General features: G+C 35.5%; 1 protein-coding gene and 1 long non-coding RNA gene across 2 annotated transcripts; both read left to right on the top strand.

Moving 5' to 3' along the window:
- Positions 1-837: 837 nt before the first annotated feature.
- On the top strand, positions 838-20089 carry LOC106915019 (uncharacterized). The gene is made up of 26 exons (XM_088002559.1): positions 838-1345; positions 1466-1546; positions 1645-1707; positions 2117-2281; positions 2406-2441; positions 3465-3536; positions 3627-3727; positions 3832-3945; positions 13199-13252; positions 13340-13393; positions 13483-13536; positions 13617-13670; positions 13754-13807; positions 13896-13949; positions 14038-14091; positions 14175-14335; positions 14426-14582; positions 14672-14803; positions 14900-15010; positions 15094-15145; positions 16122-16222; positions 16303-16424; positions 16526-16791; positions 16873-16963; positions 17040-17320; positions 17408-20089. The coding sequence occupies exons 1-26, from the start codon at positions 1246-1248 to the stop codon at positions 17524-17526; spliced, it is 2703 nt and encodes a 900-aa protein (XP_087858685.1). The 5' UTR covers positions 838-1245; the 3' UTR covers positions 17527-20089.
- LOC106913504 (uncharacterized) lies at positions 6798-11538 on the top strand. The gene is made up of 13 exons (XR_015761945.1): positions 6798-6971; positions 7057-7164; positions 7241-7354; positions 7433-8305; positions 8390-8886; positions 9153-9260; positions 9339-9452; positions 9531-9644; positions 10293-10403; positions 10488-10592; positions 10673-10777; positions 10862-11172; positions 11254-11538. It is a non-coding gene; the product is annotated as an uncharacterized LOC106913504 (long non-coding RNA).
- Positions 20090-20873: the final 784 nt, after the last annotated feature.

Here is a 20873-nt window from a genome sequence, read left to right as displayed (position 1 = left end):
GTTGGAGATCCGTTACTTTTAATATAATGTGAGAGGTAGATGGCATCATCATATAAATGAAGCAAAACATGCCATTCATGTGCTAGAAAAATACATGTGAGTTGAATTGCTCATCACATCGTTTTTTGAAAACAGCATATTTCGGCAGTCGAACCTTTATATTTAAATCTTAAAATATACTGCTCAAAAAAATAAAGGGAACATTTCACTTTAATTTTGTGTGTGGCTGCAAATCCAGGCCTCCATTGGTTAATAAATTTGATTTCCATTGATGATTTTTGTGTGATTTTGTTGTCAGCACATTCAACTTTGTACAGAACAAAGTATTCATTGAGAATATTTCATTCATTCAGATCTAGGATGTGTTATTTGAGTGTTCCCTTTATTTTTTGAGCAGTGTATGTTTGTGGCCTACAGAAACAGGGGTTCTGTCAGATTCTTAGGTCAGCAGAATAAATGATGAAAGGGTAATGCAATTTCCTTCAGAATTATATTTATCGTCAGTGCAAGCTGGATGTGAACAGTGCTTTTATTTTAATATAAAAATACCTATTAAAGCCCAACAATAGAAAGATTGTAGGAGCAATTCAAGATTGATCAATTTAGAGACCACTTCCATAAAATTTACTTGTCTGTAGTAAGAAAAAAGAGCTTATGCTAACTTCTCTTGATGTATGACAACTTCCATTGGCAAGTATGACAACTTGGTTGGCTTTAAGATATATGCAGATTGGAACAGTGAAATATAAACAATTTAGGTGATCATTGTGCAACCACCAACGCAAAATAATTTTCTGCTCCATAGTGCAAATTTACATAGAGTATAGGCCTGTCTACTGTGGAAATCTACTTCTTTTAAAAATGCTTAGTAAGAAACATAAGCAGCACTACAAACAATCATGTGCAAAAGAAAAACTGGATTTTTTAGAGGTGGATCCTAGGATAAAAGAAAAGAAATGACATCCTTGATGACGGATCAAAAACATTTGCATTGCATTCCTGGCATCTGCGGGGAAAAAAAAAAACAGACAACATACACTCTGTAGTCATGCTTAAATTTGCAAATTAAAACAGATTGAATAGTAATGATGCCACAACAGGTTTCTGTTATAACGCCACACAATCCGTATTTTATCTAAACCATGTTGCAGAAGGAGCTACACTCTTAAATGGGACTTAAAAATATATAAAATCAAGCTGTAGTCAAGTTATTTGCTCATGCAATCTGCCTCCTTACTTTGAATTATGAGAGCGCGGGCTGTAAACACTCGATGGATGTTTGCTGTTGTGAAACTTTCTCTGCTTTATGCAGCTTTGCTCCAGGACCACTTTTGTGAAGCTTCATGTAAGTAATAAATGTTTTATTGAGATCATGTATTGTTTTACACGTACAATTATTATTCTTTTAAACAAGTACTTTTTACTTAGTTTTGATACAATGTTCTTAAGTGTTGTTTCTTTACAGGCCCAAATACAGGAGCCTGGGTGAAAAACATTCTGTTTATTTCGCCTCAAAATATTACGTCCAATACTACTTTTCCAACGGGTGAGCTTGGATTTACAGTGACAATAGTGTTTAACAAGGACAGTTACTGTGAAAAACCAAATAAAATGTTTTGCACTTGGTATTTCTCTATACTGCAGATGCTGTTTATATGAATAAGAGTGGAAAACAGCTGTGTTTCAACCTCCATGAAAATAAAACGGGTGCAGTAGCCGAATATTATTATTATTTTCTTCAACGTGATCATGAATGTCTCCGTCTTCTTAAATAAATGATTGTGACTGTCCGTGTTGTTGAATGTGTGCATGAATTAAGATAACAATTTTTTGAGAACTGGTTGATGCTGTTTTTGCCATGCCAACTTTGAATTCAGGAAGTGGAGATTGCTTGTCCCCTTGCATTAAACTGAACTGTAGTGTCACCAGCCTGGCTTTCATACAGTACAATAATACAAGTTGAGAAGCTATAGAAATGTATTTGTACATACCAGAATGTTGTGGTGGAGAGTTATCAACTTGAGCCAATCCATTTTAACTGGATAAACCTAATTCAGTTTCTGGTCAGCGATTAGTAGGCACAGCATTGCTGACAGATATGTTATTGTATTTTCAGGTTGTTGTTTAAGTGAGGATTTCGACTGCAGCCCCAAAATAAGTTTGGCTGGTAACTGTTACAAACTAACGCTGAATGAAGCAGCATTATGCAACCAAGATGTTGTCGTGTTGCAGAACCCAGCATATAATTTTTCATGTATGCCATCAACATTCTACTCACAAGGTACTGCCAACAATGTTCTTTTTGAACTAAAGCAGGGGGAGAGTGCCCTGTTGGTGAAAATAGTTACAATGCAATGTCAGTGTTATCTCTTTATGCAAAAGGTTTTTATTATTCTTTGTTTCAGGTTTAATGCTGAATATTGACAACTGCTTAAAAATGGGTAAAGTCACAAACACAGATTTGGCACAAACAATGCCTGAAGTATCCATACCCCTTGAACTATCAAACAATGTTGATGTTAAACCTTTTTTATTTTACAAAGTTGCAAAGTAAAATTGTATTTTACTGGGATTTTGTGTGGTAGGCCACAGGAAAGAAGCACACAACTGATGGAATAAAGTGATGCGGTTTTCAATTTTTTTAAACAAAATTTTAAAAAGTCTGCTTTGACTGTAATAGTGAAAAAAAAATAGCATTCTGGATTTTGATTAGGATATTCCTACATATGATCGGACCTTGATTCCATGTGTAGGGCTGTTGTTCTGCTGAAAGGTGAACCTCTGTCCCAGTCGCATTCTTACCACGATTTTACAGATTAAAATACTTTACAGATGGTTGCATTGTTCTGCTCAAAAAAATAATTTAAATATTTTTGAATCCTATTCCTTTTGCTATGGCTAAGATCTTAATTTTTTTCAGCTGTGCCATACTATATCTTCACGTGACGTAACATCGCTGATCAGTGCTCTGTGAGATTTTCAAAGTCTGAGGTTCTGTCTTAAAACTTAACAATGCTTTTAAACTTCTCTGCTACTTTTACTTTGACCCGTCTATCTGCTTTGTTCTATGGTCTTTGAAAATAAGTTTGTTCACAAGCATTTCTGTTTCTCTGAGGCCTTCATAGAACAATTGGATTTATGCTGAGATACACAGATGGACACTTTTTACTAATTAGGTAAAGGCATAAGAATTGTACAAGACTTTATTTAAGAATATTATAGTGAAGGGGGATGTATGTGCAAACAGCACTTTTGATTTAATTATTTATCAGGTTTATAAATCACACATCATTATTTGTCCACTTTAACAACCCAGTAAACTACATTTGGGTCTGAAGAGAGAGAATTTTCAAGGGGTATGAAGACTTATGAAAGGCACTTTCTCTTCATTTACATTTGCATGCAAAGTTACTTTACATGTATATTGTAAAGTTTATAACTTTATTTTTTCTTGCACTTTTAAGGTGGACCGACCATTAGATTTGGCCTGGATCAGCTGTTTGGAAATTCAACATTTGAGCAACCGTTATGTGAAGGTGTTTTATATCAGGGCCATTGAAGAATTTTCTAGTAGGCTTTTGATAAATGTTTACTAGAAACATTTATCAATGTTTTCATATAAATAGGTACCTGGCCAAGATTTGGGATCAATTCTTCTTGTCGAAACAACATGCAAGCTGCATCTCTGACCACCCCAAACAATTTGGTTTCTCCAACAAGTAATGTGGTAAGATGACCTTTGTCATTTTTTATTTCTGAAAGACAACTAGAAATTCACACATATTTTTTTTATATATATATAAATAAGTATAAAAAATTGTTATACTCTAGACATTACCACCTACAAACAATAGCACTTCATCAGGGACTGCACATACGGAAAGTGCTACCACAACCTCAAATTTCAGCACCTCAAGTGTTTCAGTTTCTCAAACAAGCAGTATGGTAAGATTTTGATTTTTTTTTTTATTTCTGAAAGAACTAATATCTCATACATCAAAAACAAATACAATATTTTAGGCATGCATGGTATATAACTGTATTAACATCAACTGATATTAGTTATTTTCTTAACATAGTGGTATAAAACTGGAACAATATCAATAACTGATATTCATTTCCAACTTGTTTCCATATGTTTCTGGAATGGAGGTGGTTAGTCATGTGGTATTTCTTTGGTCATGTGATAGTGAGGGAGTGTAAGATTGTGGAAAGTTAAGCTGAAGTAAGGTAAACATTATGGTCGTGTCGAAATGGTACTAAAATATATATAATATGTCTAAAATCGGTAAATAATAGTTATCAGCCAGACCAGCAATAGTTGCATCGGATATTCGCTCAAATTCTTATATTGGTGCAACCCTACAATCTTTTATAACCAATATCACCTACGACAACTGCATTTCATCAGGAACTACAGGGCAATATAGTTTGTTTACAACCTAGACTTTCAGCAACTTAAGCAGTTCTGTTTCACAAACCAGGTATTTGGTACATCGACCTCTGTCATTTTTATCTTGAGAAAAAAAGTAATATAAATACAGTCTTTATGAATGAGGTTTCCAAAACTACAAATGACAGCTATGCATCAGGGAACGTGGAGACAGAAAGTTTATTTGCAAGAACAACTTTCAGCCACTTGAGCAGTTACTTTTCTCCAACAAGTAATTTATTTAGGTTGATCTCGGAAATTGTTACGTTTGGAAGATAGGTAATAACTAAATAAAACAATTAATAGAATATTTTATACACGAGACATTGCCACCTAAAGACAACAGCATTTCATCAGGGACTGTACAGTCAGAAAGACCACAAACAACCCTAAACTTCAGCACTTCAAACAGATCTGTTTTTTCAACAAGAAATGTGTTAGGTTGGCCTCTGTAATTTTTATTTTTGAAAGACAATACTTCACACATCAAAACTAAATACAATCTTTTATGAACTAGGTTTTCAATCGTACAAATGACACCACTTCATCGGGGAGTCCAACTCATAATACTTTGTTTACAACTTCAGATTTCAGCAACTCAATGAGTTCTGTTTCTCAAACAAGTTATTTGGTAAGATGATGTCAGTGAGTTTCATGTTTTCAAAGACAATTAATTTTTCACACATGAAAAATTAACATTTTTTATAAAGTAGATGTCACCACATGTAAATGACAGCACCTCATCAGAAATAGTTTTACAACCTCAAATTTCAGTGTGTCAAGAATTTCTGTGTCTCATAAATATTTTGTAAGTTGATTTATATTTTATGTTGAAAACCAAATATTTCACTTACTAAAAATTAATATCTTTTACACGTCAGACATCACCACCTAAAAGCGAAAGCACTTCATCGAGTACTACAGAAAGTCCAAAAACAAGCCCCAATATCAGCAACGTAAGCAGTTCTCTTGCTCAAACAAGTCACTTGGTAAGTTGACTTCTGTAATTCTTATTTTTTAAAGATCATTCAACATTTCACAGACTGGATAATAAATATGATCCTTGATGAACTAGGCTTCCAAAAGTACAAGCAACAGCACTTTTACAAGAACAGATAATGACAGTTTGCTTGCAACCTCGAATTTAAACACATCAAGCAGCTCAGTTCCTCAAAACAGTCATAACTTGAGCGATGTATTTTCATTTTTGGTGGACATCTAATGTTTCAAAAAGTTAAACTTTTTTTTTTTTATGAACCAGATGTCACAACATACAAATGAAAGCACTTCATCAGGTGCAACAGACCAAGGTTCTTTGTTTACAACCCCGAATTTCAGCCCTTCAATCAGTTCCGCTCCTCAAACAAGTGTTTTGGTAAGTTGATCACTGTAATTGTTATTTTTGAAAGAACACTAATACTTAACAAAACAAAAATGAATACAATCTCTTATAAATTAGGATTCAAAAATGACAAAAAACAGCACTTCATCAGGGACTACAGAGCAAAATGATTTGGCTACAAGCCCAACTTTCAACGGATCAAGTAGTTCAGTTTCTCAAACAAGTTATTTGGTAAGGTGGTTTGTTTCAGTTATGTTTTTGGAAGACGGCTTATTTTCCACAAATAACAAATAAACAAACAATATTTTATGAACTAGACTTCAAAAAATACAACATACAGCACTTCATCAGGGACTTCAGACCAAAATGCTTTATATACAAGTCAGATCTTCAACAGATCAAGCAGTGCTGGTCCTCAAACAAGTCATTTGGTGAGGCAATTTCCGTACATTTCATGTTTCATAGATAACTAATGTTTCACACATGAAAAATTAAAACAATCTATTCTGAACTAGACGTCACCACCTGAAAGCACTTCAACAAGTGCAACAGACCAAGATGGTCTTACAACCCAAAATATCAGCACCTCCAGCAGTTCCATTTCTCTATCAAGTAATAAGGTAATCAGACCTCTGTAATTTTTATTTCTGAAAGACAATAATTCAGACATCAAAACTAAAGTTGATCTTTTATGAACCAGGCATCCAATCATACAAATGAAACCAATTCATTGGGGAGTTCAAGTCAAAATACTTTGTTTACAACTTCAAATTTCAGCAACTTGAGCAGTTCTGTTTCTCAAACTAGTTTTTTGGTAAGGTCACCTCTATATATTTCTTGTTGTTTTGTTGACAACTAATATTTCACACATTAAATGCAACAACCTTTTATGAAATAGACATTGCAACCTACAAATGAAAGCACTTCATCAGGTGCAAGAGACCAAGAAACTTCGATTACAACCCAGAATTTCAGCACCTCAATCAGTTCTGATTTTCGAACAAGTAATGAGGTAATTAGATCTCTGTGATTCTTATTTCTGAAAGACAATAATTCAGACATCAAAACTAAAGTTGATCTTTTATTATCCAGGTTTCCAATCGTACAAATGACACCAATTTATCGGGGAGTTCAAGTCAAAATACTTTGTTTACAACTTCAAACTCAAACAGTTCTGCTGCTCATGAAAGATATTTGGTAAGATGATATCTGTCAATGTGTTTCTTCAAAAAACAATTATTGTTTCAAACATGAAAACTTACTTCGATCTTTTATGACCTAGACGTCACCACCTTCAAATGAAAGCACTTCATCAGGAACAACAAATGCAAATAATTTGTTTACAAACTCCAGTTTCAGTGACTCAAATTCTGTGTCACAAAATTATTTGGTAAGATGATTTATATTTTATGTTAAAAACTAACAAATATTACACACATCAAAATTAATAACTGTTTATACGCTAGACATCATCACCTACAAACAACAGCATTTCATTGGGGACTGAACAGCCAGAAAGTCAAAAAACAAGCCCCAATATCAGCAACTTGAGCAGTTCTTCTGCTCAAACAAGTCACTTGGTAAGTTGACTTCTGTAATTCTTATTTTTGAAAGACAATCAACAAATTAAATAATAAATGTGATCTCTGATGCACTAGGCTTCCAATAGTACAAGCAACAGGACGTTATCAAGAACAACAGACAATGACAATTGGTTTACAACCTCGAATTTCAGCATCTCCAGTAGTTCTGATTCTCAAACAAGTAATGAGGTATAATAATCTATGCACCGTATTTTCCGCATTATAAGGCGCACCTTCAATGTATGGACTATTTAAAAACTTTTTTCAGATATAAGGCGCACTGCATTATAAGCGGCATAGAATAGGCCCTACAGTACAGGCTGGAGTTACGTTATGCATCCACTAGATGGAGCTGCACTAAACAGAATGTCAACAAAACAGTCCGACTCCGGTCGGTGAGGAGAGCTTTCTGCGAGTGGGCTGTGGCGTGGCCGGACGATGGTCACCCTTCTCCGTTCGCGCACAGCATGTTCGTGGAGAACGTGGTGCTAAATGACCTGCAGACGACCTGATTCTAGACGGTCGGTAGGTAGATAGGTCAGTCAAACTTTATTAACAAATCAGCGCTCTGACAACTATCCCAGCATGCACCGCGCGCTTCTTCTTCTACGGGTGAAAATGAAGTTGGCGGCTGCTTACCGTAGTTGCTAGACCTGTTATGGTTCAATATTGGTTCATTTATAAGGCGCACCGGATTATAAGGTGCACCGTCGGCTTTTGAGGAAATTGAAGGTTTTAAGGTGCACCTTATAGTGTGAAAAATACAGTAATGGTTATTTTTGAAGAGACTATTAACACTTCATAAATCAAATGTAAGCATACTTCTTAATAAACCAGGGTTCAACAAGTACAAACAGCAGTTCATCAAAGACTTCACATTCGAATGGTTTGTCTACAACACCAATTTTCAGAAACTCTAGCAGTTCTGGTCCTCAAACAAGTTATTTGGTAAGGTGATTTCCATACTTTTCATGTTCGGTAGATAACTAATGTTTCACACATGAAAAATTAAAACAATCTATTCTGAACTAGACGTCACCACCTGAAAGCACTTCAACAAGTGCAACAGACCAAGATGGTCTTACAACCCAAAATATCAGCACCTCCAGCAGTTCCATTTCTCTATCAAGTAATAAGGTAATTAGATCTCTGTAATTTTTATTTCTGAAAGACAATACTTCAGACATCAAAACTAAAGTTGATCTTTTATGAACCAGGCTTCCAGTCATACAAATGACACCAATTCATTGGGGAGTTCAAGCCAAATTACTTTGTTTACAACTTCAAATTTCAACAACTTGAGCAGTTCTGTTTCTCAAACTAGTTTTTTGGTAAGGTCATCTCTATATATTTCTTGTTGTTTTGTTGACAACTAATATTTCACACATTAAATGCAACAACCTTTTATGAAATAGACATTGCAACCTACAAATGAAAGCACTTCATCAGGTGCAAGAGACCAAGAAACTTCGATCACAACTCAGAATTTCAGCACCTCAGTCAGTTCTGATTTTCGAACAAGTAATGAGGTAATTAGATCTCTGTGATTCTTATTTCTGAAAGACAATAATTCAGACATCAAAACTAAAGTTGATCTTTTATTATCCGGGTTTCCAATCGTACAAATGACACCAATTTATCGGGGAGTTCAAGTCAAAATACTTTGTTTACAACTTTAAACTCAAACCGTTCTGCTTCTAACAAAAGTTATTTAGTAAGATATCTGTCAATGTGTTTCTTCAAAAACAATTATTATTTCAAACATGAGAATTTACTTCGATCTTTTATGACCTAGACGTCACCACCTTCAAATGAAAGCACTTCATCAGCAACAACAAATGCAAATAATTTGTTTACAAACTCCAGTTTCAGTGACTCAAATTCTGTGTCACAAAATTATTTGGTAAGATGATTTATATTTTATGTTAAAAACTAACAAATATTACACACATCAAAATTAATAACTTTGTTTATACGCTAGACATCATCACCTACAAACAACAGCATTTCATTGGGGACTGAACAGCCAGAAAGTCAAAAAACAAGCCCCAATATCAGCAACTTGAGCAGTTCTTCTGCTCAAACAAGTCACTTGGTAAGTTGACTTCTGTATTTCTTATTTTTGAAAGACAATCAACAAATTAAATAATAAATGTGATCTCTGATGCACTAGGCTTCCAACAGTACAAGCAACAGGACGTTATCAAGAACAACAGACAATGACAATTGGTTTACAACCTCGAATTTCAGCATCTCCAGCAGTTCCGATTCTCAAACAAGTAATGAGGTATAATAATCTATGTACCGTATTTTCCGCATTATAAGGCGCACCTTCAATGTATGGACTATTTAAAAACTTTTTTCATATATAAGGCGCACTGCATTATAAGCGGCATAGAATAGACCCTACAGTAGAGGCTGGAGTTACGTTGTGCATCCACTAGATGGAGCTGCACTAAACAGAATGTCAAGAAAACAGTCCGACTCCGGTCGGTGAGTAGAGCTTTCTGCAAGTGGGCTGTGGCGTGGCCGGACGATGGTCACCCTTCTCCGTTCGCGCACAGCATGTTCGTGGAGAACGTGGTGCTAAATGACCTGCAGACGACCTGATTCTAGACGGTCGGTAGGTAGATAGGTCAGTCAAACTTTATTAACAAATCAGCGCTCTGACAACTATCCCAGCATGCACCGCGCGCTTCTTCTTCTACGGGTGAAAATGAAGTTGGCGGCTGCTTACCGTAGTTGCTAGACCTGTTATGGTTCAATATTGGTTCATTTATAAGGCGCACCGGATTATAAGGTGCACCGTCGGCTTTTGAGGAAATTGAAGGTTTTAAGGTGCACCTTATAGTGTGAAAATTACAGTAATGGTTATTTTTGAAGAGACTATTAACACTTCATAAATCAAATGTAAGCATACTTCTTAATAAACCAGGGTTCAACAAGTACAAACAGCAGTTCATCAAAGACTTCACATTCGAATGGTTTGTCTACAACACCAATTTTCAGAAACTCTAGCAGTTCTGGTCCTCAAACAAGTTATTTGGTAAGGTGATTTCCATACTTTTCATGTTCGGTAGATAACTAATGTTTCACACATGAAAAATTAAAACAATCTATCATGAACTAGACGTTGCCACCAGAAATCACTTCAACAAGTGCAACAGACGAAGATGATTTGACAAGACAAAATATCAGCACCTCCAACAGTTCAGATTCTCCAACAAGTCATAAGGTAAATTGATCTCTGTACTTTTTATTTCTAAAAGACAAGAATTCATACATCACAACTAAAGTTGAACTTTTATGATCCAGGCTTCCAATCATACAAATGACACCAATTCATCGGGGAGTTCAAGTCATAATACTTTGTTTACAACTTCAAACTCAAACCGTTCTGCTTCTAATAAAAGTTATTTGGTAAGATGATATATGCAATTGTTTTTCTTAAAAAACAATTATTGTTTCAAACATGAAAACTTACTTCAATCTTTTATGACCTAGACGTCACCACCTTCAAATGAAAGCACTTCATCAGGTGCAAAAGTCCAAGAAACTTTTTCTACAACCCCAAAATTCAGGACCTCCAGCAGTTCTGATTCTCAAACAAGTAGTGAGGTATAATAATCTATGAAACTGTTATTTTGAAAGTCTATTAATTCTTCACAAATCAAATGTAAACATACTCTTTTATGAACCAGGCTTCAAAAATGTCAAAAAACATCACTTCATCAGGGACTTCAGACCACAATGGTTTGTCTACAAGCCCGACTTTCAGTAGCTCTAGCAGTTTTGGTCCTCAAACAGGTCATTCGGTAAGGTGATTTCTGTATTTTTCTTGTGTGGTTCACAACTAGTGTTTCTGAAATATAGAAATACAATCTATTGTGAACTAGGCTTCAGAAAGTACAAACAACATCACTTCATCAGGGAATACAGACCAGAGTGGTTTCTCTACAAGTCCAACTTTCAACAGTTCCAGCAGTTCTGTGCCTCAAACAAGTTATATGGTGAGGTGGTTTCTTTCATTTATATTTTTAAAGTCCAGTAATACTTATTTGAAAATGAATATGATATTGTACAAACTTGGCATCAAAAAGTACAAACAACAGCACCTCTTTAGACCAAAATGGTTCTTTAAAAACATTGAAATTCAGCAGCTCAAGCTGTTTCGTTTCTCATTTAAGTTATCTGGTAAGACGATCTCTGCACGTTTCATTTTTAGTATGCAAATAATGCTTAAGTAGTTTAATAAATACACATTTTTATGCACTAGACATCGTTTCCTAAAAACAACAGCACTTCATCAAGGACTGCACAAACAGAAAGTCCAAAAACAGCACGAAATGTCAGCACCTCAACCAGTTCGGTTTCTCAAACAAGTAATCTGGTAAGTTAATCTCTGCAATTGTTATTTTTGAAAGAGTACTAATACTGCACAAATCAAAAATAAATACAATTTTGATGAACTAGGCCTCCAAAAGTACAAACAACAACACTTCTTCAGTGACTAACGACAAAAAGGTCGTATCTACACGCTCAACTTTCAGCAACTCAGGCAGTTCTGTTTCTCAAACAAGTTTTGTGGTAAACTAATTTCAGTCATTTTAGTTGTTTTAAAGAAACAAATACTTCTGACATCAAAAAAATAAACGCAATCTCTTATTTAATAGAAACCGACACCTACGCACAACAGCACTTCGTCAGGAGCCGCACAGTCATTAAATTCAACAACAGCACTGAATATTCATGACGTAAACAGTTCTTTTTCTCGCACAAGTAATGTGGTAAGTTGCTCTTTGTTACCTTTATTATTGAAAGACAATTAATACTTCACACATCAACAATAAATACAATATGTTATAGGCTTAGAAAAACACAGTCAACATCACTTCATCAGGGACTACAGACCAAAATGGTTTGTTTACAAGCCTCACTTCAGTAGCTCAAGCAGTTCTGTTTCTCTAACATGCTATTTGATAATGTGATCTCTCTGATTTCTGTCATTTTTATTTTTGAAAGACATCAGATGTTTAACACATCAAACATTAATACAGTCTTTTATGAATTAGACTTCCAAACGTACAATTGACATCTCTTTGTCAGGATCCGCACAGCCAAAAGATAACTGACTGCAGGTGTGAGTGGAGGGAGTAGAAGGTCGTCTGAGGAGAGAGAGAGAGGGAGAGAGAGAAATAGAGGGAGAGAGACAGAGAGAGAGAGAGAGAGAGGCGGAGAGAGAGGGAGGGGGGAAGTGGCACGAGGGTGAGAGAACGTATACGTGGGACGAGGGAATAAATCTAACACTAAAGCAAACTAAACATAATAAAACTAGACTAACTAAAAATAACTAGAAACAAGAATAAACATAAACTCAAATCATTATGAAAGGTCTGAACGAAAACAGCAGGAACAAGGCTAACCTAATCAAAATAAGAAAGTAACGCAAAATTATAATGAAACTAGAATCAAAGCAAACTACAAAACAACTCAAGAACCTGGGATCCAAACAGTTTCAGCTATTTAAACTATTCTGTTTCTCAAACAAGTTATTTTGTAAATTGACCTCTGTAATTTTCATTTTTGAAAGACAAATAATATTTGACATGTCAAAAATGAATGCAGTGTTTCATGAATTAGACTTCCAAACCTACAAATGACAGGACTTCCTCAGGGACTGGAAAGCCAGAAAATACTGGTACAACCACGGCTTTCAGAACCTCAAGCAGTTCTCTTTCTCAACCAAGTTATTTGGTCTGCTGACTTCTATAACTTCTTTTTGAAGAAACAGCTGATATTTCACACATATGAAAAAAAAAAACAATCTTTGTTTCAAACTAGACCACTCAACCTTCAACATCAGGGACTACAACATCAAGCCCAACTACTACTTCAGTAAGTTGACTTCTGTAATTTATTTATAAAGAAACAGCTGATATTTCACACATATGAAAAAAAAAAACAATCTTTGTTTCAAACTAGACCACTCAACCTACAACATCAGGGACTACAACATCAAGCCCAACTACTACTTCAGTAAGTTGACTTCTGTAACTTCTTTTTGAACAAACAGCTGATATTTCACACATATGAAAAAAAAAAAAAACATCTTTGTTTCAAACTAGACCACTCAACCTACAACATCAGGGACTACAACATCAAGCCCAACTACTACTTCAGTAAGTTGACTTCTGTAATTTCTTTTTGAAGAAATAGCTGACATATTACACATATAAAAACAATCTTTGTTTCAAACTAGACCACTCAACCTTCAACATCGGCGACGACAAAATCAAGCCCAACTACAACTTCAGTAAGTTGACTTCTGTAATTTCTTTTTGAAGAAACAGCTGATATTTCATATATATGAAAAAAACAATCTTTGTTTCAAACTAGACCACTCAACCTACAACATCGGCGACGACAAAATCAAGCCCAACTACTACTTCAGTAAGTTGACTTCTGTAATTTATTTATAAAGAAACAGCTGATATTTCACACATATGAAAAAAAAAAAAGCATCTTTGTTTCAAACTAGACCACTCAACCTTCAACATCAGGGACTACAACATCAAGCCCAACTACTACTTCAGTAAGTTGACTTCTGTAACTTCTTTTTGAACAAACAGCTGATATTTCACACATATGAAAAAAAAAAAAACATCTTTGTTTCAAACTAGACCACTCAACCTACAACATCAGGGACTACAACATCAAGCCCAACTACAACTTCAGTAAGTTGACTTCTGTAATTTCTTTTTGAAGAAACAGCTGATATTTCATATATATGAAAAAAACAATCTTTGTTTCAAACTAGACCACTCAACCTACAACATCGGCGACGACAAAATCAAGCCCAACTACTACTGCATCAAGCACTACCACTTCTTCAATAATTCTGCCCAGTATGACGTTAGATAACAACCCGAACTTTAATTCTGAACAATTGCCTCAAACTGAGAGAGCTGAGAATGCAGCGTAAGTATATCTGTCAATAAATCCAATGATCCAAGAATATCATCAGGACGTATAATTATGTTTTGATGAAAATCTCCTTTTATGTTACAGAAATACCATGAGTAAAATGAGCATTATTGCAGATTTAGTGCGCAATACGAGCACAGCCATCATCAAAATTGGTAAAACTCAAGGAGTGTTTGCTAAACTGACACAACAAAATCAGGAAAACAAGAACTTTGTCTTCACATCAAGTGGAGATGTAAAGGTACACAGCTATATTTATATAAGAAAAATAAAACACTTCATCAGACATGATACATCACACATGTAATTGTAATAATCTGTTTGCAATAGATTTTATCAGAAAGCAACAATTTGGCGACAGACTACGCTCTATCAGTTCATCTTCCTAAAGAAGCCAGTGAAATGGCCGTGAAGAAAAATGGCTCCTATATTGGAATCTTGGTTTTTCCAGGAATTCCTAAGGTAAAACAAAGGATCAGCCATTCAAAAAAAAAAAAATATATATATATATATGTGTGTGTGTGTGTGTGTGTGTGTGTGTGTGTTTATACTTAACAGATCAATGCAACAAGTTCTTTCTTCAATAATCAAATCCTGGGGATTGAGATGGGAGTGAACATATCCAACCTTTCAGAGACCATCAATATTCAATTCACTAACGTGAATACGGTAAGAGATGTTAAAAACTTTCAGAATAACCTTTTGTTGGACACAATAAGAGTTCAGATTTTTCTTCTTCTGTCCCACTACAGACTGGATTGAGTGTTTCTTGCGTATCATGGGATGGGAGAAGTAACCAGCCAGGTTGGTTCAAGAGTCTTATTAAGTTTCTAAGTAGAGGCTCACAATTGCCATTTATAGATTTTAGCTTATTTGACTCGCCAAGATGGTGTTTAGCCATCCATCCATCCATCCATCCATCCATCCATCCATCCATCCATCCATCCATCCATCCATCCATCCATAAGATAAGATAAGATAAGACAAGGTAAGGTAAGATATTCCTTTATTAATCCTGCAGTGGGGAAATTTACATTGTTACAGCAGTACAGAAGACAAAGCAGAACCAATATAAAAATCTATATATATACAAAAAATACAAGTACATCCATATATGCTTGTCCTCTTGGGGTCACAGGGACGATGGTGTTCAGGAAATCAAATTCAAAATTTTAATCAAACCTTACCCTTTCTTTGGAATAAATCTTTTGTTTTAATGCGAAAGGGCATGTGCTAGTCAAGAAATGCTCTTCTAGTTACTCAGCTTCCTTCCATTTATCAACCAACACTGTGCTTTTTTAAAATGTAAACAATTCTGACGAATATAATATAATGAATATATATACACCATAATGTTCTTTTGGTTGTTGTTGAGATGTGTTTTATGTGTATCATGTCTTCCTAATTTAAGACATTGCAAGATTAATTTTTACATGTGCATTCTCTCTGGTGCACTGGTCCCAAACCTTCATGCACTGTGGGATCTAGACACACTGCCTCTGCTTTGCGACTCCTCTCCCTGTTACAGAGAGGGTTGGTAACACTGTAAAGACAGATGAGAAAGACAGGAGTGAGCAAAAGTTAGATTTATTTTAAATTATATTGTCAATACAGTATATAAAGATAATATTGCCGTTGATTTACGCCTGCTTTTTGCATCATTCTTATATGCATAACATCTCAGATATGTCAGGCAGTGCTGAATTTCCCCCCGCATATTTCTCACTTATCTGGTAAATTTCAGTTTCATCTAATTACTTTTGTCCCTTCTGGCCACCAGATGGCGCACACAAATGGATCACAGATGGCTGCAAAACAATAGCAGTCAACAGCAGCGTCACGTGCCAATGCTCTCACCTTACCTTTTTTGCTATTCTTATGGTGAGTCATTTTTATGCAGTTCTTAAGAACACCACATTTATTTTTCATGTTTACTAAGCAAATATCGTGGTTTAAACCAGTCACCAGGGAATAAAAATATTAGTTCTTCTGACTTGAAAACCCTGACCCAAATCACAAAAGCTGGCTGTGGCATATCCTTGTTCTTCCTGGGTGTGGCTCTCTTCATGCATTTTCTCGTAAGGTAAAAAAAATAATAATAATATTAATAAAAATAAGGTCTGCTTTTGATTTTAATTCTACTTAGAGAATGGCTTTGTTAACACAAACCAATTTGCTTCACAGGAAAACTAAAGCCAGTGAGGCTGTAAAGATCCTCATGAATCTCTTTGTCGCCTTGTTCTTCCTGAACCTTTGCTTCTTGGTAAATGAGTCAATCGCTAAACTGAAGGTCTCAGCAGCATGCGTGGCGATGGCAGCGGCTCTGCACTACAGCATGCTGGCCACATTCACATGGTTCTTCATGCAGGCTTTGCACCTGTACTTCAATCTACACCAGATCTCCACAGACATCAAATATTATATGTACAAGATTTGCCTCTCGGGATGGGGTGAGAGATCGAAATAGTTCAAATTTACTGTGATTTATTTGTCTGCAGATTATAAGGAAAATGTGTTTTCTCTCTGTTTAGTCATTCCCGCTCTGTTTGTGATTGGACTTCTTGCCTCTAATAACTATGGTAACATGGAAATTTATGATGATAATGGGACTTCAGTAAGCATGTAAGGATCTTATGAAGATAATTTAAATGACATGCTTCAGATTATAAAATAATCAAATCTTTGTCATGACTTCCAGGTGTTGGATCACTGACTCTACATTACACATGGGAGTGAACATTGGTTACTATGGAATTGTGTTCATCTTCACCTTAACCATATTCCTTGTAGCTGTAGTGCAGATCACTAAATTTGCATCTAAAGCAGACAACAGGGACAAAGTCTCTACCAAGAAGAGGCTTTTCTCTCTTCTGGGTCTTTTCTGCCTTTTGGGCATCAGTTGGGGATTCGCTTTTTTCAGCTACGGCCTTCTGCTCCTTCCGTCCTTCTACATCTTTACCATCCTCAACTCCTTTCAAGGTAAGCCTGGAACTGAAAGTGAACGTCTTCAATTTCAGACTAAATGACTTAAAAGAAAAAAATAACCAATGCATTATTTGCTTGTAGGATTCTTCTTGTTCGTTTACTACTACTTCTCCAGCAGAATTCGCCCAGAGGACAGAAAAATATCCGAGAACAGCAGTCGCGCCACGGAGAATGTGTACACCACATCTCCTTATGCATAAGCTCCTAATTCCTCAATGTTTTGTGTCTCTCACCAGTGTGGACATGGAAATGTGTTAGGACAAAACTGAAATCTAATACCAAAAGAACTCCAATTCTGGATTTTTTGAGTTCTGATCTGGTTGAATATATTATTTTTATTTTCTGCTGAAACCAATATTTTTCAATCCATAGAACTTTTCTGTAAACATAAAGGTTATTTTAGTTCTCAGTGAACATAAATATACCACAAGGACATTATCACTTCAGTGTATTTTGTACACTGATCTTCAGTTATGCTAATACCAGCACCGTGGTTAATACACTTTGAAATATAATTAGAATGACTTCAAAATCGATTTTTTTTCTTCAAAACGACATGTTGGAAGTGAGCACAAATTCAGCTGCAGTGCTCCTTACAATCTAGCGCAGAGGCTGTGATCCTTTAAATGATGTAGCTTTGAATATTTCTCTTTTGTCTACAGACTGTTGAAAGCAGAAGTTTATTTATTATCTGCTACAGCTAAAATATCAGACTTAGACGAGTTTAAAATGAGATGATTGAATTAGAAGTCTGATAAAATGGCAACAAATCACAACGCTTTGCACGCTCCCTCCTCAACACTCTGACGCTAGGGATACATTGTTAAACTGCTCTGCAAAAACTGCTCTGGAAAACTATGCTGGTTCCAGGAAAATGTCCTAGTGTGCCTTCAAACACCTTTTTTGTTATGTGAGATTTGTGAGATTGTTTGGACACTAGAGGGCAGCATTTTACTGTTGAGATAACTTTCTCTACTTTGCATTCAACTTAAGTCTTCGGTCCTCAGCTGCTGCTGATCTGGTTTATCTTCCCTCAGATGAAGAGATGGAGAACTCTTCTGCAAGTCATTAGTCTGGACGACTCCATGTTTCAATGAAAGCCCTGCCTTACTTTCTATATGAACCCCAAAGCTTCAGTGGAATGCAAAGTGAGAATGATTAGTAAGATAAATATGACCCTTTTACAACTGGTGAGCTTGTCAAATGAGAGGAAGATGGTAAAGCACGAGGTTGGGGGAGAGGTAGGGGGGGAAGCTGTGGGGTTGTGCACAGAGTCTGGGGGCCAACCTCAAATCGGTTAGTCTGTTGCGTGCCTGCAGATAATTACCTTGAGCCGACAGAGCAACTTCCACTGGCTGACAAGAAATGACCTCATCGTTACCTGCAGGAGCAACATCCCTTAGAGGACGTTATTCACTTGAAACCATTTGCCAAAATTTAACTCTGTTAGGTGAATCCATCTTTAAGCAATATTTGAATACTGAAACGGGATACTTTTAAAACAGAACATTTACATAAAATAGCAACAAAAACAAAAAGGAAAAATAGAACTAGAGGCGTCAGGTTATTTATCTCATCTTTATTACTTTTTTTTGCTGTCATTGTAACAATAGCTACATTTAGACAATATTTATTTTATTTTTTTAAAAAGATATTCTTCAGCAAAATCTTTTGCATATTCCAGCATGTAATGCATAATTTGCACTTTTCTTCAAGAGATTCAAAACAGCTTGTATTGCCACAAAGATACGCACATCCAATAATCCACTATGGGGGGTTATGGGCCAAAGATGTAAAAAGTGGAAAGACCTTCACGTCAAGTAAAGCTCCAATGTTAATATATTATATTTCACTTTGTTGTGCAGATGTACTTTTAAATTTTAAAAAATCTCGTAGTACAAAAGAAATGTATATGTTTTAAAAAAGACAACTTATATGTATTTATATTATTTTCTACTGCTGTAATTATTGGAGCATTTCTTGTCATTATTAAGTTAGATTGATTTTTACTTAAAAAGACTCAATCAGAAAAGTGTGGCTCAGGTATGCAAGGATGGTGTTTATGATGCTTTACTGTCCGAACATCTTTGCTTTTACATTAATTATGTATGCATGCAGTCAAATTGTATTTCTGATATATATTTTGACTTAACGTCCCTTTTTTTGTTTTTATTTGTAAATACGTGCTTTTTGTAAAAATTTTAAAAAACTGATTCGATTTTCTTTCTTTTTCACGGGACAAGTTCTCAGATTTGATATATTTTACATTTATGTCAAATCTTTTATAAACACACACTATGCAGAATAAATGTCATGTAATAAAGTGTGACTTCCTTAAGTAGAAAACTGCGCTTTTAAGTTGTATTCAATGTTTAGGAGAGACATTCATGGAAGATTTATTTATCTATGACTGGTAAATCTTGTAAATGACCATGGCGTGTCAGAGAAAAACTAGGGTAATTACTGCCATGCACATGTGATTTGTGCTGCTCTAAATGAGGCTTTTCATGCAGAGCACAGCAGGCGTCTGTGCTGTACCTGCGTGTGTCCATACGTCGAGACCTCGGCTGTAAACCGAGGCTGCCGTGCAAGCTTAGGTTACAAATCAAAGCCCTGTGGTAAAACATATATGTCAACAAATGCATCAATATCAGACGCAGCAGACGGTTGACGTGGCAAAAAAAAAAAATAAAGAAAGAAAGAAATAAACTGTGCTTTTCACTCAGCCTAGAAATGAGTAAAAGTTCTCACACACATTTGGAATGTGGTTTTATTGGTTTTCTTTTTTTTTTTTTTTTTTTCAGATCAATTCATCTCTAAGAAAAGTCTGAAAGGGCGCCCGCATCTGGGAACGTCAGTTTAGATGATTTCATAATAAGGCCAGTGAGGAATGTACAATATTCACGCAAGGCCATAAAAGTTTTACAAGAGCGAAAATGTGGCTGCGAGAATGAAGTTTTAGCATGTGTAGATGAGTTTCCTTTAGTGGAGCGAAACTGAGCAAACACTTATAATTACTCTAAGTCCCAAACCACAGACGTAGTTTCGAGAAAACTTGTATGCATCTCCAGATTTTATGACACGCCAAGAAAGACGCACACGGTAAAAGAACAGTGCCTTGTAAAACTATTGATACCTCACATATTTCATAAGGATCGTGTGTGATAGAGCAATATAAAACTGCATAATTATGACATGGAAGGGAAATGATTCCACACTTCAGTTGTCCCAAATAGAAATTTAAAACAGGTGATCTGCATTTGTGTTTTCCCCCTTTTAACAAAAATATCCCTTAATAAAATTAATTGTAGCCCTTTAAAATCACCTCCTCCTCTCCTTTATTATGACACTGCAATGCACAGTTTTATGCTTTTATTTGTATAAGGCACTTGTAGGTAATCTAATCTAATCTCAGTATGAATTTAGCTGTTCTAAAAAATCCTCAGAGATTTGGTGACTCTGGAGGAACTGCAGCTCAGGTGGGAGAGTCTGCTGAGATTATTGTTTTTCTTTACAAAGTCAGATTTAAAAAAAAAAAAGTCAAGAT

This window comes from Poecilia mexicana, unplaced genomic scaffold (assembly GCF_051168715.1).
Source record: "Poecilia mexicana isolate PSO_F unplaced genomic scaffold, ASM5116871v1 scaffold_22, whole genome shotgun sequence".
NCBI lineage: Eukaryota > Metazoa > Chordata > Actinopteri > Cyprinodontiformes > Poeciliidae > Poecilia > Poecilia mexicana.
Note: the sequence above shows the minus strand (reverse complement) of the source record. Positions and strands in the feature narration are given on the sequence as shown.

Bases quoted from the DNA above. Each gene is read 5' to 3' on its own strand.
- LOC106915019 (XM_088002559.1), top strand. From the start codon at position 1,246: ATGAGAGCGCGGGCTGTAAACACTCGATGGATGTTTGCTGTTGTGAAA. The intron at 1,547-1,644 runs GTGAGCTTGGAT...TCTATACTGCAG, and splicing joins CAATACTACTTTTCCAACGG to ATGCTGTTTATATGAATAAG. The intron at 13,808-13,895 runs GTAAGTTGACTT...GTTTCAAACTAG, and splicing joins CAAGCCCAACTACTACTTCA to ACCACTCAACCTTCAACATC.